At 41.4% G+C, this 15043-nt stretch overlaps 2 protein-coding genes across 2 annotated transcripts; both read left to right on the top strand.

Annotated features, from left to right (window-relative positions):
* The first annotated feature begins 856 nt into the window (after positions 1 to 856).
* LOC148094033 (acyl-coenzyme A amino acid N-acyltransferase 2-like) lies at positions 857 to 1408 on the top strand. The gene has a single exon (XM_087828797.1). The coding sequence runs from the start codon at positions 857 to 859 to the stop codon at positions 1406 to 1408; it is 552 nt and encodes a 183-aa protein (XP_087684923.1).
* A 295-nt stretch (positions 1409 to 1703) lies between these two features.
* Positions 1704 to 8246, top strand: LOC107533476 (acyl-coenzyme A thioesterase 1-like). Its single transcript, XM_016208166.2, has 3 exons — positions 1704 to 3841; positions 4102 to 4894; positions 6555 to 8246. The coding sequence occupies exons 1-2, from the start codon at positions 3671 to 3673 to the stop codon at positions 4675 to 4677; spliced, it is 747 nt and encodes a 248-aa protein (XP_016063652.1). The 5' UTR covers positions 1704 to 3670; the 3' UTR covers positions 4678 to 4894; positions 6555 to 8246.
* The last annotated feature ends 6797 nt before the right edge of the window (positions 8247 to 15043 follow it).

Here is a 15043-nt window from a genome sequence, read left to right as displayed (position 1 = left end):
TGCACATTCCTGAATGTGTACTCAATACTTGTTTCTGAACTCCAATTGGGACATGGATATACTTAGATAAAGTAGTAGGCCCTTATCTGCAGTTTCAGCTACCAATGGTCAGCAGTGCTCAAAAATACTAAACGGGAAATCCCAGAAATATAAAACAACTCATATGTTTTAAATTGCATGCTATTCTGAGTACCTCACTTCATCCCATCACAGACATTGTGATTTCACATCTTCACAAGGGGGAGTTCAGTACAATAAGGTATTTTGAGAGCGATTGAGCAGCACATTCACATAACTTTTATTGTTATATTGTTATAATTGTTCTGTTTTATTAGTTATTTTTAATCTCTTACTGTGCCTGACTGATAAACTTTATTATAGGTGTGTATATATAGGAAAAAACATAGAACTGTGTATTTTGGCAGGAGTCTAGTATACCTAGCCTCCTTTAAGCAGGTTTAGGGGACAGTGTCACCTGGTGGCCAGTGAGGGATTTTAGAGAAGGCGAGGGGGGTGGTGTGGTATTTTCTGTCACAAATCATTAACTTTTCATCCTCCTTAGGTCCAGGGGTAGGTTTGGGATGAGCTTGCACCTCTTTCAGGCGGCCTACCACAGCACCTCCAAAAGCACCCCCCACCCTGGGCCCTATTAAGTCTCCCCCTTCTGCAGCCCTTTGCAGTCTGTCGCTCCAAGGACCAGCCTACGACCTTTCTGCCCGCCCAGCCCACTTTGGCCCCGCCCCGCCCCCGGGCCCCGGCCTGCCCGGCTGGGCTCCGTCCCCCAGCTCGGGCCCTCCGCCTGGCAGGCCCCTGTCCCCACTCCGTCCCGGCTCAACCCCGCGACGACCCCGGCGCCATGTGGCGGGCGGCGCTCCGGCCGCTCCGGCCGCTCCGGCCGAGGTCCGCGTCGTCCCGTTGCTCCCAAAAGGCCGCGACCCTGAGGGTCACGCCCGAGACGGGTCTGGCCGACGAGCCGCTGGACATTAAAGCGGAAGGCTTAGGCCCCAAGGCGCGGGTGACGCTGCGGGCGGCGGCGGTCAGCTACCGGGGCCGCCGCTTCCACTCGTCCGCCCTCTTCCAGGCGGACGGCCGCGGGGCGCTGGACCTGGCGCGGGACCCGGCTCTGGGCGGCGACTTCTCGGGCGTGGAGCCCATGGGGCTCCTGTGGAGCCTCACGCCCGAGGGCTCGGGCGACCCCCGCCTCAGCCAGATGCCGAGGGGCGTGTTGAAAACCCCGCTCAAGGTGGAGGTGACGGTCCACCCGGCGCCGCGGCGGCCGGGGGCGCCGCCGGGCCCGGCGCTGGCCTCGGCCCGCGCGCAGCGCTGGTTCTCCAGCCCCCAGCTGTCCCGCGCCCGGCTGCAGACGGGCCGCCTGCGGGGCGCCCTCCTGCTGCCCCCAGGTGCGTGAGCCCTCCCGCAGGCCTGCCGGTGGCTTCGGGGGATGCATTGATGGAAGCTGACTGATTGCTTTGCTAGCTAATTTGTCATCTGAAAACAAAGCGAGTGTCTTAATGTTTGTACTTTGTCGCCGATTTTCATTTCCCGAAGTGGCATCTGGGATTTAAATTTAAATTTAATCTGCCCACCCTCCAAATTCCTGGCGCTGCAGACGCTGCTCCTCGCGGGCCGGCTGCATTCCGCATGGTTGCTGCGAAGCTTCTCGCTTTAAAGGTCTGCGTGCTGCCCGGCCGGAGTGGCTCAGGTGGCTGGGCGTCATCCCATGCACCCCAGAGGATGTCTGGAGGGCGGGGCGCATTCCTGGGACGTGGGCTTGACCCCAGTCGGGGAGCTACAGAGGCAACCCGCAACCTTGGCCCGCCGGGCGGGCGCTCTGACAGCTCCCGGCCACCACCAAACGGGACTTCTCGTTGTTGTCTGACATTCTTTACCGCCTGGGCACCCTTCACCGTGATGAGAAAGCTGTTTCGTGGCTCATTTCAGAGATCAAAGAACAACTTCTTTATATGATAAATGAGGAAAGCGAGGCCTAAAGTATTTTAACCAAATCACACAGCTTAGGTGATGGCAAAATCAGGGTTCGGTAAAATTATTTAAGCTCCAAACTCTGACCTTCTCCATAAACACAGGCTGTGTAAGTGAAACGAGTGGAGTATTAAGGGTTTTTATTTTTTAAAAACTCAGTCTGGCATACCCCCTACTCTCACCCTCAGGATCCTTAGGAACAACTAAGAGTCTTTTACCCGAGAAATGTAAAACGCTGGGGTGGGGGCTTTTTAAAAATAGCCAATAAGATCCTAGCAGATTTACATATTGGGGATTAAATTACTGACTTAAAACAAAATAAATAAATTCTCAGTTATTTTAATGTGGTAAATCAGGTTAATATTTTGAAGCCTGTGGTTGGGAAACTATTACCAGAATGATTTGAGAATCCGTCTGTGTGTTGTCTTTTTCATGGTTTGCTTTAGGCTTTCTGGAACTAATCTTAAATCCAGAAATGACTGAGATTTATCTAATTTTAAAAAGAGCAGATCAAGATATACTGAGATATCTGAAGGTGAAGAAAATCACGTTGTAAAAATCACTACCTTGATATGTACACCCTTGATTTCACTTTGGTAGCCCTAACTCGTTTCTAGATTTGAAAATTTAGAACTGGCCTCTGGCTCTGGACTTTTAGATCTCTTAATTTGGTTTCCATCTTTATGTTCTTTCCTTTTATTCTTTTCTAATAGATTTGTCTGGCACTTTTAACTGGAAAAACACAGAAGCATATTTCTGAAAAATACTAAGGGGCAATCAGCTGAGAAATTCTTCTCTTGGAATGGTGAAGAAATAACACAATCTCCAATAAGAATGTTGAAACAGAAATAATAGATCTACATTAAGAAGATATTAGTTTGACATTTTACTATACTTATTGTTCACTTTATATTACACCTTCATTAAACCTTTAAATTAGTTTAAACCTTGTTAAATTATGGATTTGGTGACTCTCACTGTGTCTTAAGTTTATTGAAAAGTCAAAGGGCCCTTTAAAGTGGATAACTTTTTAAATTATTCCTCACCTGAGGATGTTTTTTCCGTTGCTTTTCAGAGAGAGTGGAAAGGAGAGAAAGAGACATCAATTGGTTGCCTCCTGCACGAGCCCCAACAGGGGCCAGGTATCAAGCCTGCAACCAAGGTATGTGCCCTTGGCTGGAATTGAACCCTGGACCCTTCAGTCTGAGGGCTGACGCTCTAACCTCTAAGCCAAATCAGCTTGGGATACTTTTTTTTTTTTTTAATAAGGTATTATACTTTCATAATTCAAAACCTGCAGAACTATTTGCTTAGATTTACTGGGACTTACAGTTGAAATCAAAACCCTTTCCATATCTTTGGCGTTAATTTTTGTATTTTTTTCCATTTCCCAGTAATTTCTCATGGGGGAAAACATAAAAACATTTTTACACTTGCAAAATAGCCCAAACAAGTATCTATTTCAACCACAGCAATAACCCTATTTCAACCAAAACAGATGTTTTCTTTTCAAAGCAAATAGGTAGATGTTTTTAAAAAAGAGAAAAGATAAATGATACCATTAGAATTTGACTTAGAAATGTTAGCTGGATATCATAGTCTATTTATTATATGTTCTGTCACTTAATTCTAGCTTAATTCCCTTTCCTGGTTTATAGGAGATGGTCCTTTTCCTGGTTTGATTGATATGTTCGGTGATGGAGGGTTAAATGAATCTCGAGCGAGTCTCCTGGCTTGTCGAGGTTTTGCTACTCTGGCTTTGCCGTTTTTTGGCTATGAAGATCTACCTCCAATCATGAAGGACTTAAATTTAGATTACTTTGAGGAGGCAGCTAAATTTGTGCAAAGTCATCCAAAGGTGAGTGGGATGCTAGAGAGAAATGTGTTTAAAATAAAGTCATTAGTGCTAGGAGAGAGTGAATATAGAAAGTGATACTAATGGGTTAGAAGATATCTATAACAAATACCTGTTGAATGAATTAATGGATAAATGGATAAACAAATAAGCAAGCTATCTGATAAATATATAAAATATTTTTCTTTATATCGAGGGCTTTTGTGATTCCATTAACTATTATGCTTTCTTTTATTTTTTTTTCTCTTTTTGTTCATCTTCAGGTCAAAGGTCCAAACATTGGAGTGATTGGCTCTGGCAAAGGGGCAGAGTTGGCGCTTTCCATGGCTAGCTTTCTCCCAAATATAGCTGCGGTTGTGAGCATCAATGGCTGCATCTCTAACACAGCCACTGCCCTTACATGTGGTGGATTAATCCTGCCAGGACTGCCTTTTAACCTGGACAGAATCTCTGCTACCAGTTCAGGGGTATATGATGTTAAAGAAGCCCTGGAGGACCCCTTGGATCCAGCCTATCAGAAAAGCCGTATCCCCCTGGAAAAAGCCAGTGCCCATTTCCTTTTTATCGTTGGAGAGGATGACAGGCATTGGAAGAGCTCTGTGTATGCTGACATAGCTGGGAAGCACCTCACAGAGCATGGGAAGACAAATTTCACTCTTTTAAGCTACCCTAATGCCGGCCACAGAATAGATCCCCCTTACAGCCCTTTTTTCTCTGCAGCCCTGGACCCTGTATTGGGGGTGCCTGTTTTGGGAGGTGGGCAGCTCAAAGCTCACGCTATTGCTCAGATTGAGTCTTGGAAGAAGATCTTGGAGTTTTTGCACTTGCATCTAGGGTAACGACTTACAAACTAGATAGTCAAATTTAGAATATGCTCAGAACAAATTAGGGGACAGATTGAATATATCTGACAAATGAAGACGGAGATCTGGACTTCTCATGGCATCTGCAGGCTTTTAAAAGAAGTAAAAAAACTCACTTCAATTTCATCAGAGCCTGCAGCTTTGGTACTACTCATGTTTTTCCATGTTTGGTTTGTTTGAGCTTGAACTCAAGGTAATTGCTAAGTGAAAACCAGTTTCAATCTGCCATTTACCCACCCTTCCAAGGATTTTAAAAAACTGGTATATGATAATTAGTTTGCTATATCTGTCCCAGAGGTTTTAAAACTGTTTTGAACAAGATAAATACATGAATATAGGCCCTGGTTTTTCAATGATGAACAATTGGCCTATGGTAACTTGCTCCTAATAGTCAGAGGCTGGAATGAATTTTAACAAGATAATTTGGAGGCTAATTTGTGGTCAACTGAACTCATAGGATCCTTCCTGTTAATCAGATTTTGATTTTTTCCTAGTTGCCACCCATTCTAGGATCTTTAAGAAAAGTTATAAATTCTAAGATACTGCTTTAAAAATGGCAACCAATTATTGAGAAATACTTTGATTCTCTACAGTTCCCTTATTTCTGTATTTGTATTTTTAAAAAGACTTTTCTTCACACTTGGTTTCAAAAATATATTTCAAAATAGGCAGATTCCAGGTTCTAGTCCCATGTAAACAATGTAATTATCTGAGGGGAAGACAGAGCTCATCCCTTCTACCTTCCACCACCGTCACTAAAATTTAATTACAATTTGTTAGGTGAGCCTTAACTTATTAAAATAATCTTATTTGAAGTTCAGAGTTTTGATTCTAAACTTTAAAATATGTGAAGAATTAGAAGGTATTAAAAGTTCTGGCCCTCATCATAATTTTTTTTCACATACTTGAAGGGGAAAATTAAGGTATTAATTACTAGCCTTTTATTTTAGTTGATCTGCGGATCTTGTAGTCAGAACTATATTTGGGGTTCTTCTTGGCAGAAGATAAAGTGTTGTCACCCTAATTCACAGTATTAATAGTTCCCCCCAAATTAACATTATTTAAAAATTGGAGATGTTGCCCGGCTGGGCGTGGCTCAGCGGTTGAGCGTCGACCTAGGATCCAGGCGATCGGGGTTCGATTCCCGGTCAGGGCACATGTCCGGGTTGCAGACTTGATCAATGACTCTCTTATCACTGATGTTTCTATCTCTCTCTCTCCCTCTCCTTTCCTCTCTCTGAAATCAATAAAGTTATATTTAAATAAATAAATAAACAAATAAATAAATAAATAAAAATTGGAGATGTTTCAAATTATTAACATCAACAAAAAAGTATGTATGTATATATACATACTTCACACACACACACACACACACACACACACACACACACACTCCCTCCTGATTTGGGGGTTATTTATATAAGATTTTTAAAGGGATTATTTTAAAACAGAACAAAAACATAGGGGAGAAATTGGCTTTTTAGTGAAATTGACAAATGAAATTTGATACAATGCTCATTCTAATTTGAATTCATAAACCTCTTGACTTAATAACCTTAAGAATTAATGACTCTACTAGGTGATAAATTCTGGTTTTTAAAAAATTTTAAGTTATGTTACTTTTAGCTATTTAGCTAAATTTCTAATCCTTTAACTGTGACAATTTGTTTTCTCTTTTATTCAATTCACATTCTTGTTTAAAAATTAAAGACTTCTTAACATATTTGGTTTTCTGTCATTTCAAACTATGTATTTCGGATATACTTTTCAAAAGGTCTGCTAGATTTTTTGAATTTTGGGACACTGTTTTAATAATAATTTTAACTTTTCTCTCAACTTCTGTTATCCAGGTCTGCAACAAGAGCTAGTGGATCCGAAGCCGTACTCTCTGGTGAACAGCTTTTGGAATCTATTTTGTCATTTTGCAGGGTTTGAAAGAACAAAGAAAGGATCCAAGTTATATAATTCTTTTTTCTTTCCTTGTCTGAATTTTTTATTTTAATCCTGAGCCAAGGACATTTTTTCCATTGCTTTTCAGAGAGAGTGGAAGGGAGAGAGAAAGAGAGAAACATCGATATGAGAGAGACATATCAATTGGTTGCCTCCCACACACACCCCAACCCAGATCAGGATGGAACCTGCAACTGAGGTACATCCCCTTGGCTGGAATTGAACCTGGGACCCTTCAGTCCGCAGGCTGATGCTCTAACCACTGAGCAAAACCAGCCAGGGCTCTGTGCGAATATTTTTAACCTTCGAGGATGTGAAACTCAAAATGTACTGGATGGGAAATGTATCAGGATATTGTGAATTAATTTGCAGAGACAAGAAAATTTGTTTATATAGTGGTATATAGTTTATATACTGGTAATAAAAAATATTCATGACAAGAAGGAAGTAAAAGTAATATTCTGAGTGAGCATGAAGATAAAATTGATTTATTAATGATATTTTACCATTAACACCAACTCCTAATTGTGTAATGTGCAGTTTTAAGTAAAAGGAATCCTCTGTTGGATTATGAGATATGTTTAAGGATTAGATGCCCATTACAGCCACATCAACAAAAACAGATTTGGGCAGGAGAGAAAGAATTCTAGTTTGGAGAGGTGTGGAGGTGTGAAGATCTGAAAAAACACTGCAAGTGTTGGTGGCAAAGCAGCACCCAACGTCACTGGTAATTGGAGCTCAGTTCAGCAACCTCAGTTGCTGTTCTGGCTAAGAAAGAATTCAGATCTAAGACTCAAACTATAAGAGAAAGTTTATTTAAAAAGTCATAGAGGTAGGAAAAGTGAGCCAGTTGGGTGTGGGCTTAGGAAAAAAGTTACAGAGGCAAAAGAAGGGCCCTTGGAGCTTAGGAAAGAGAAGGTTAAAGGTAACATGCCTGAGGGTAAGAAGAGGAGGTGGGGAGAATATTTGTCTGGAGGTCTCAGGGGAAGATCCCAATAAAATAGTCATCAGCTTTCCAGGTGTGTCCTTTCAGGGTTGTGGTTTCTGCTGATTGGTCGGTGCCAGGGTTGGGGGTCATTACTCAATACAGCTGGTCCTGATGTCAACCATGGCATTGCTCCTCTGGTTTTGCTGCTTTTCTGGGCCTGAAACAGAAACATGCCTGAGGCCTAGATGTTATCTCTAGGGGTTAAGGGAGTGGTTGAGCAAGGACCTGCATGGGAATCCCATGAGGCCAGTCTTCTGCCCTTTGTTCCTCCTCCAAGGGGAGTCTACTGCATGATTATAGACATGCCAGGGGGGGAAAGGTCAGGAGAGGGTCTGAATGGCATGATCAGCAATATGAAAGGTCAGGGGGTTTAAACCGCATGACCATGGATATACTAGGGAAGGAAAGATTACCCTGGGGGGAAGGTCCTTGTTTTCCCAATTTTTCATGTTGCTAGGTACCCAAGGCTTTCCATTCTGGTGACTTTATGTACCTGGCCCATTGTACTTGCTCTGGCCATGTCTGTCTAACTGCCTACCCCACAAGAACAAAAGTTGGATATGTTATAAATATACATTTTTTCTCCAATAAAATTTTTACTTGTTCCTAGTGTTATAAATGTGATTGTTACTGCTTTCAAAATGAAATTTATTACTTATTTTAAAATTTAAAGTATCCACATTATAGAACAATTGAAAAATAGACAAGTAAAGTGAACATTGTATTTGCCTGCTCAGGTTGCCATAACAAAATACCACAGACTGGATAGCTTAAACAACAGAATTTATTTTCTCACATTTCTGGAGGCTGAAAGTCCATGATCAAGGTGCCAAGGGTTGGTTTTGGATGAGGCCTCTCTTCTTGGCTTGCTGATGACCACCTTCTCACTGTGTCCTCACATGGCCTTTCCTTTGGGCAAACCACTTCTGGTGTCTGTTCCTCTTCTTATAAGGATACCAGTCCTATTGGATTAGGGCTACACTGTTATGGCTTCTTTTAACCATAATTACTTCCTCTGAGGCCCTATCTCCAAATACATAGTCACATTGGGGGTTAAGGCTTCAACACATGGATTTTGAGGGAACACAGTTCAGTCTGTAAGAAACATTAAACCCTCATAATATCCTTTAAGTTTTCTTATGTATATCTGTGTGTGCTATGTATAATTTTTAAGAGGATCACACCATTTTGTTTGGTAACTTGCATTTTAAATTAGCACATCATGACTATGTATGTCAATAGATGCATTTCAGCAACATTTTTAATGGAAGTATATTATTTCATTGTTTGGATGTTCAACAATACCAATTCTCTTTTGTTGACATTTGGGTTGTTTTCTTTTTAACATTAAAACGTTGAACATATGTCTGTGTGCATTTGTGTGATTATTTCTTCAGGATGAAGTCCTAGAAGTGGAACTGCTAAGTCACAAAGGTGCAAAGTTTTTAAAGCTTTTGTCAATGTCAAAAATGTCCCAACCTGTAAGAAATTTTTATGAATTTATTTAAGCCAAACTGACAGTTGCCGGGAAACAAAATCTCAACAGATCGAGAAAATGCTGCAGAAAATGGCAGTTTTACCACTTATTTTATACATCAGAATCAAAGAGCAATACCTATGGGGATTATGTGAAATTCACTGGTTGATAGATTAGGGAGGCGAGAGAAAGCAAAGCAGGGAAATCTCTGGCATTGGATAAAAAGTAAAACAGACACATATTCTTCTACATTTGTGGGTATAGGATAGTTAACAGTCAATAACTAACATGATAACAATAACAATGAGGGGATTGCCCTAGCCGGTTTGGCTCAGTGGCTAGAGGTTGGCCCTCAATCTGGGTCTGAAGGATCCCAGGTTCGATAGTACCTTGGCTGCAGGCTCAATCCCCAGCCCCGGTCTGGGCATGTGTGGGAGGCAACGAATTGATGTGTCTCTCTCATGTGGATGTGCCCCCCCCTTCAACTCTCTCTGAAAAGCAATGGAAAAATATCCTCAAATGAGGATTAAAAAACAACAAAAAAACAACAATGAGGGGATTTGTGGGTTTTTCTCTGGTACAGTGGTTGTGCCCTGAGGAGTCTGGGGGAAAAAAGGAAATTACCGTCACTCCAAAGGTATGTTATTGTAGCTGCAAAAAGACACCAGACAGGCTAGGTTGAGGTAAAGATTGACCTTTGTCAGGGAAAATACCAGCCTAGGACATGACTACCTTCCACTACCTGCTTTTAGTTTGAAAGTTTCAATTTCAGACCATCCTATGTGGTTACTTTCAGACTCTGAGTTTGTAAGGCTGCCATGCAGGCCTTCCCTGAGCTTGTCAGATTGAATAATGTGGCCTCTTTTTTGTCCACACTTTTAAAAAAAAATTTTTTTTGTTAACCCTGACCCAAGGATATTTTTCCCATTGATTTTTAGAGAGAGTGGAAGGGAGGGAGGGAGGGGAAGAGAGAGAAAGAGAAACATCGATGTGAGAGAGACATGTCTGTTGGTTGCTTCCCGAACATGCCTGACTGCAGCTAGGGATCGAACCTACAATCAGGAATTTAGCCGGAGACCTTTCGATGTGTGGGCCACCACTCTAACCACTGCTCCACAATGGCTGGGGCTCTTCTTCTACACTTTTTGCTGACTGGCTATTTTGAGCCAGAAATTGACTGTGCCTCTGACTACTTTGCCCATTATTTTGGTCAGCAAGGTGTTTAAAATTGCTTAAATTAATATAAATGCATTAATATACATTATCTCATGACTGATCAGCAACATTTGGACACAGAAACATGTGTATACTCCTGACGGGTCAGCAAGATGTTCCTTATTTACTGCCAATAGCTGTCCAAAAGACTATGAATTATAAATTGCATCCCTTTTCTCCATACCCCTAGCAACTCTGAGTATTTTTTTTTTTTTTACAATTTTTGTCTAATATGAAAGTTGGGAGTAAAAAGACATCTCGATTATGCGAAATCTACATTTTATGTTTTCAGCTGCCTCTGGCACCCTGGAGGAAGGTAACTAAAGAAATGTGGCTTAGTTTAGCTTCGGATATCCTCAGTGGGACCTCCAGGTGAATTACAGCAGGTAGTCAAGAGAAGATCTAAAAAGGCAATCTGTGGGAAAAGGGAGTTTTACAAATCCCTTTATGGGTAGGGCAATTGTCATAGGGAAGTTTTACAGTTTTAAACTTTAGGCAGGCCCAGCCGGTGTGGCTCAGCAGTTGAGCATCGACCCATGTTGGATTTCGGTCAAGGCACATGCCCGGGTTGCAGGCTCGATCCCCAGCAGGGGGTGTGCAGGAGGCAGCCCATCAGTGATGACTCTCATCATTGATGTTTCTGTGTCTCTCTCCCTCTCCCTTCCTCTCTCTGAAATCAATAAAAATATATTTTTAAAAAATAATCTTTAGGCTGGTACATCAGTCCAGATTAGCTAAAACTGCTTTCGGTAGGGAAAAGCACATCCACTGACCACTCTGCCCGGTTAAGCTATCAGCCCTGCGCGGCAGAGCAGCCCCTCTGCTGCCACTGGGGAGCTACTGGCAGCAGGAGCAGGAGGACCCAGGCGGCCGTCCAGCCGTCCCACAATGCCCCGCTCGCGCCACCTCGGGCGGAGAGGAAGGACCGCGGCGGGGGTGGGGATCCACGGAGAACGCCGAGGAGTGCGCACGCGCACTGACCCCGGCGGGCCCTAGCAACCAGAGCAGTGACGGTAGCAACCGCCGGAATGGTGAGTACCTTCCAGGCCTCGTAACCAAAGCTGAGACGAGATTGGAAGTGGAAAAGGGTGATCGTGGAGTGTTGAGGGTTGGGCGGGGGGCGGGTGTCCTTGAACAGCGGAAGAGAGCCGGTAGCGGATGCTGGCTCCGTGGAGGCCGGGGCCTGGGGCGTAGAAGAAGCCGGGGGGTGTGGGGTGACGGCGGCTTGGGGCGGATTAGAGGCTGGGTTCGTGTGGAGGGACTCTGGCCAAGAAAAAGGAGGGCAAAGAGCGGGAAACTCGCGGAAAAGAGCGGGTTGGAGTGGGGAAGGTGATGGGAGTGGGTGAATAAGGATTTCTTTGACGAAGAAATAATTCCGCCCCCCCGCCGGCGAGATGGAGTGGGGAGCTGGTTACGAGAGGACGATGTCACGCCGCTGCAGCAGTAGTTGAACCTGTGATGTGCCCACGTTGCCCTGAGTGTGCGTGCAGTTATTAGGTAGCGTTGTAAAATTCTGTCTGATAGACTGTATTAGGGTACTGTTTCTCAAATTTCAGTATGCGTAAGTATTATTTCAGTGGGCCTAAGTACTATGAGCTTGTCGGAATAAAGACTATGAATTTTTAATATGGGGGGTCAGAAATGTGCATTTTGACAATGCACCTCAAGTTATTCTAAAATGGGAGGGCGCCCCACCACACTTGGAGAAATACTGCCTTAGATTTGAAATCCATCATCTGTCTACTCAATCAAAACCTTTAGGAAGCAATGATTTTACCTAGTGATGGATGCTCCTCAACTCCTACTTAAAATGTGCACTGTCTTGCTTACATACTTGGCAGTTCCAACTAGTAGTTTGAAAAGGGATGCTGTTGGTTAGTTACAGACCCGGCCAAAGCTATTTAGCAAAGGATGTGATTGTCTGGCTGGATGGTAATATTTATGAAGAATATGTATAATTAGTTGTCCTCCTTTTGTGATTCCAATGCTATATAAGTGGGCAGAAATTGAGCCCAAGAAATTGAAATGACAAGTCATGCCCACCCACAACCACAAGATTAAATACCACTCTTTTTAAAGTAGTCCCCCTCTCTTCCTTACTTTATTCCGCAGGCACTTAACCTAAAACCACTGCCAAGGAAAGTAAAAAGTTCTGCAACTTAGGTTTATATTCAGGTGAAGAAACAATCCGCTCTAAATCCGGTTCTGAAAGCATGAACCATGAGGATTACTGAAAATCTTCAAAAAGAATCAGAACCAGTAATTAGATGAAGTTAGCTGAGGCTGCAAACTGTTAATTCTGGGGCCCTCCAGAAATACAGGCCCACATAATGTGTTATTTATTTATAAAGGACTTTCCTTATATATATTTTATTGATTGATTGCTTTTCAGAGAGAGAGGAAAGGGGAGAGAAGAGAAAGAAACATCGATTTATTGTTCCACCCATTCATGCATTCATTGGCTGATTCCTGAATGTGCCCTGACCGGGGATCCAACCACTGCCTTGACTTACTGGGTCGATGCGCTAATCAACTGAACCACTCAGCCAGGGTCCCACATAGTTTTTTAATTTTAAAAAAAAAATAGCTTCCAGTGTCTTTAAAATGATCATTTTTCACAACAAAACTGAATTTTAGGAGTTCCTTATATATCTAGATATTAGTCCTCTGTTGGCTTTACATTGAAAATATCTTCTAGTTTTTTTTGTTTACTTTGTAAACAGTGTTCTTCACTTACTGAACTCCATTTGTTCTAATATTTGTGAGTTTATTCTATGTGTTTCTACTAGATGATCATCTGCACATGGTGAGTTTTATTTCCTCCTTTTAACCATTCCGGTTTGTATCTCTCTCTTTTTAAAAAAAATTTTTGAAAAATCTTTATTGATTTCAGAGAGAGGAAGAGAGAGATAGAAACATCAGTGATGAGAGTCATTGGTTGGCTGCCTCCTGCATGCCCCCTGCTGGGGATCAAGCTGCAACCTCAGCATGTGCCCTGACCAGGAATCCAACCACGATCTTTTGGATCCTAGGTCGATGCTCAACTGCTGAGCCATTCCTGGACCGGCCTCTCTTCTTTTTAAGTAAATGCATTTGAAGCTGTAAGTTTCCTCTTAAGTGTTATATGCATTTTGCAAATTTTGATGTTTTTGTCTTTTATTATTTTACTTTAATTTATAATTTTTTAACTCAAGGGTGATTTATTAGTATGTCTTTACTTTCTTTTCTTTTTTTAATTTATAATTCTCACCAGAGAATGTTTTTTCCATTGATTCTTAGAGAGAGTGGTAGGGTGCGAGGGAGGGAGAGGAAGAGAGAGAAAAAGAGAGGGAGAGAGAAACATCAGTGTGAGAGATATACATCGATTGGTTGCTCTCCGCACGCCAGGGATTGAACCTGCAACCCAGGTATGTGCCCTTGACTGGGAATTGAACCCAAGACCCTTCTGTGCTTGGGCCAATGCTCTAACCATTGAGTAACACCAGCCAGGGCAGTATGCCTTTACTTTCTAGACATGATGCTATATACTTTTAAAACTTTCCTTTTGTTTTTGTTTAGAATTAACTCTATTTTTAAGAACTCTAGCAGTAATTCAAAGGATGTCTTCCTTTGCTCTTTAAAGTTTTAAATATCATAATAAATTGAATCTAAGACATTACTGATTATAACGTGCAACATTATTTTATGCTCTACTAAGAAAGAAGAATAAGTTGGAATTAAACTATGACAAATAATTTCTTATCACTTAGCATTTTTATTTTGTACTTATTGACAGAGTTCTTTTAAACGTATTTAGGCATATGGACTTTTTATCATATATCATCCTTTGCAAACATAAAAAGGAATCTATGTATATGAGATAAAATGGTTGTTTTCCTAAAACTTCACCACTGCCAGCTGGCCACTACAATTGTAAGTTGTTACTGGTTGGATGATGCATCCAAGTTTCAAAGATGTTAAAATGTAGAAGATGTATATCTTAGGATCAATGAAATGACATATTTTAATACCAAGTGTTGAAAGCTATATATTTTTTGTAAACCAAGTGGGAGTTATGTATATGGACATTACATCATGATTCCCTTAATTTCTCTGAGAGGTATTTAAACAAATAACTCTGATTTCAGGAAATTAAAAAACTCTTTGCATATAAAGTCTCAAAGAAACAAGTTCATTTTTTTTAATGGTAGATACCAAGGCTAATAATTATTGTATGAAAATTGAATCAACAGATTACACCAATAAAGACAGACTTGTTTTTTCTTCTCTTTTTAGGCAAAGGCAACAACAATCAAAGAAGCCCTTGCTAGATGGGTGAGTATATGAGTTTTTACTTCTTTTATAAACCATACAAGGAGAATTTTTAGATAATTACTTAAATCTGACCATTCAGTAAAAGGGATCTTTATGGTATTGGAACTGTTTAGCTATGTTGACTGTGGTGGTGGATACATGAACCTACACAGGTAATAAAAATGTATAGAACTTAATACACTCATACAAACACATTTATACCATATGTAAAATTGGAAAAATCTGATTTAAATCAGTGGGTTCTATTTCTGGTTGTGATAGTATACTTAGAAAATATTGTTAGGCAGCATATACTGGTAATTAAATTTTAAATTGTGTACTTAGTACCAAAGTTAAACTCTAAGGTAGAATTAATTTTTTAATTTTTTAAGATTTTTTTTATTGCTTTTTTAGAG

The sequence above is a fragment of the Miniopterus natalensis genome, chromosome 1 (assembly GCF_054644295.1).
Source record: "Miniopterus natalensis isolate mMinNat1 chromosome 1, mMinNat1.hap1, whole genome shotgun sequence".
Classification (NCBI taxonomy): Eukaryota; Metazoa; Chordata; class Mammalia; order Chiroptera; family Miniopteridae; genus Miniopterus; species Miniopterus natalensis.
Note: the sequence above shows the minus strand (reverse complement) of the source record. Positions and strands in the feature narration are given on the sequence as shown.

Bases quoted from the DNA above. Each gene is read 5' to 3' on its own strand.
- LOC148094033 (XM_087828797.1), top strand. From the start codon at position 857: ATGTGGCGGGCGGCGCTCCGGCCGCTCCGGCCGCTCCGGCCGAGGTCC.
- LOC107533476 (XM_016208166.2), top strand. From the start codon at position 3,671: ATGTTCGGTGATGGAGGGTTAAATGAATCTCGAGCGAGTCTCCTGGCT. The intron at 3,842-4,101 runs GTGAGTGGGATG...GTTCATCTTCAG, and splicing joins TTGTGCAAAGTCATCCAAAG to GTCAAAGGTCCAAACATTGG.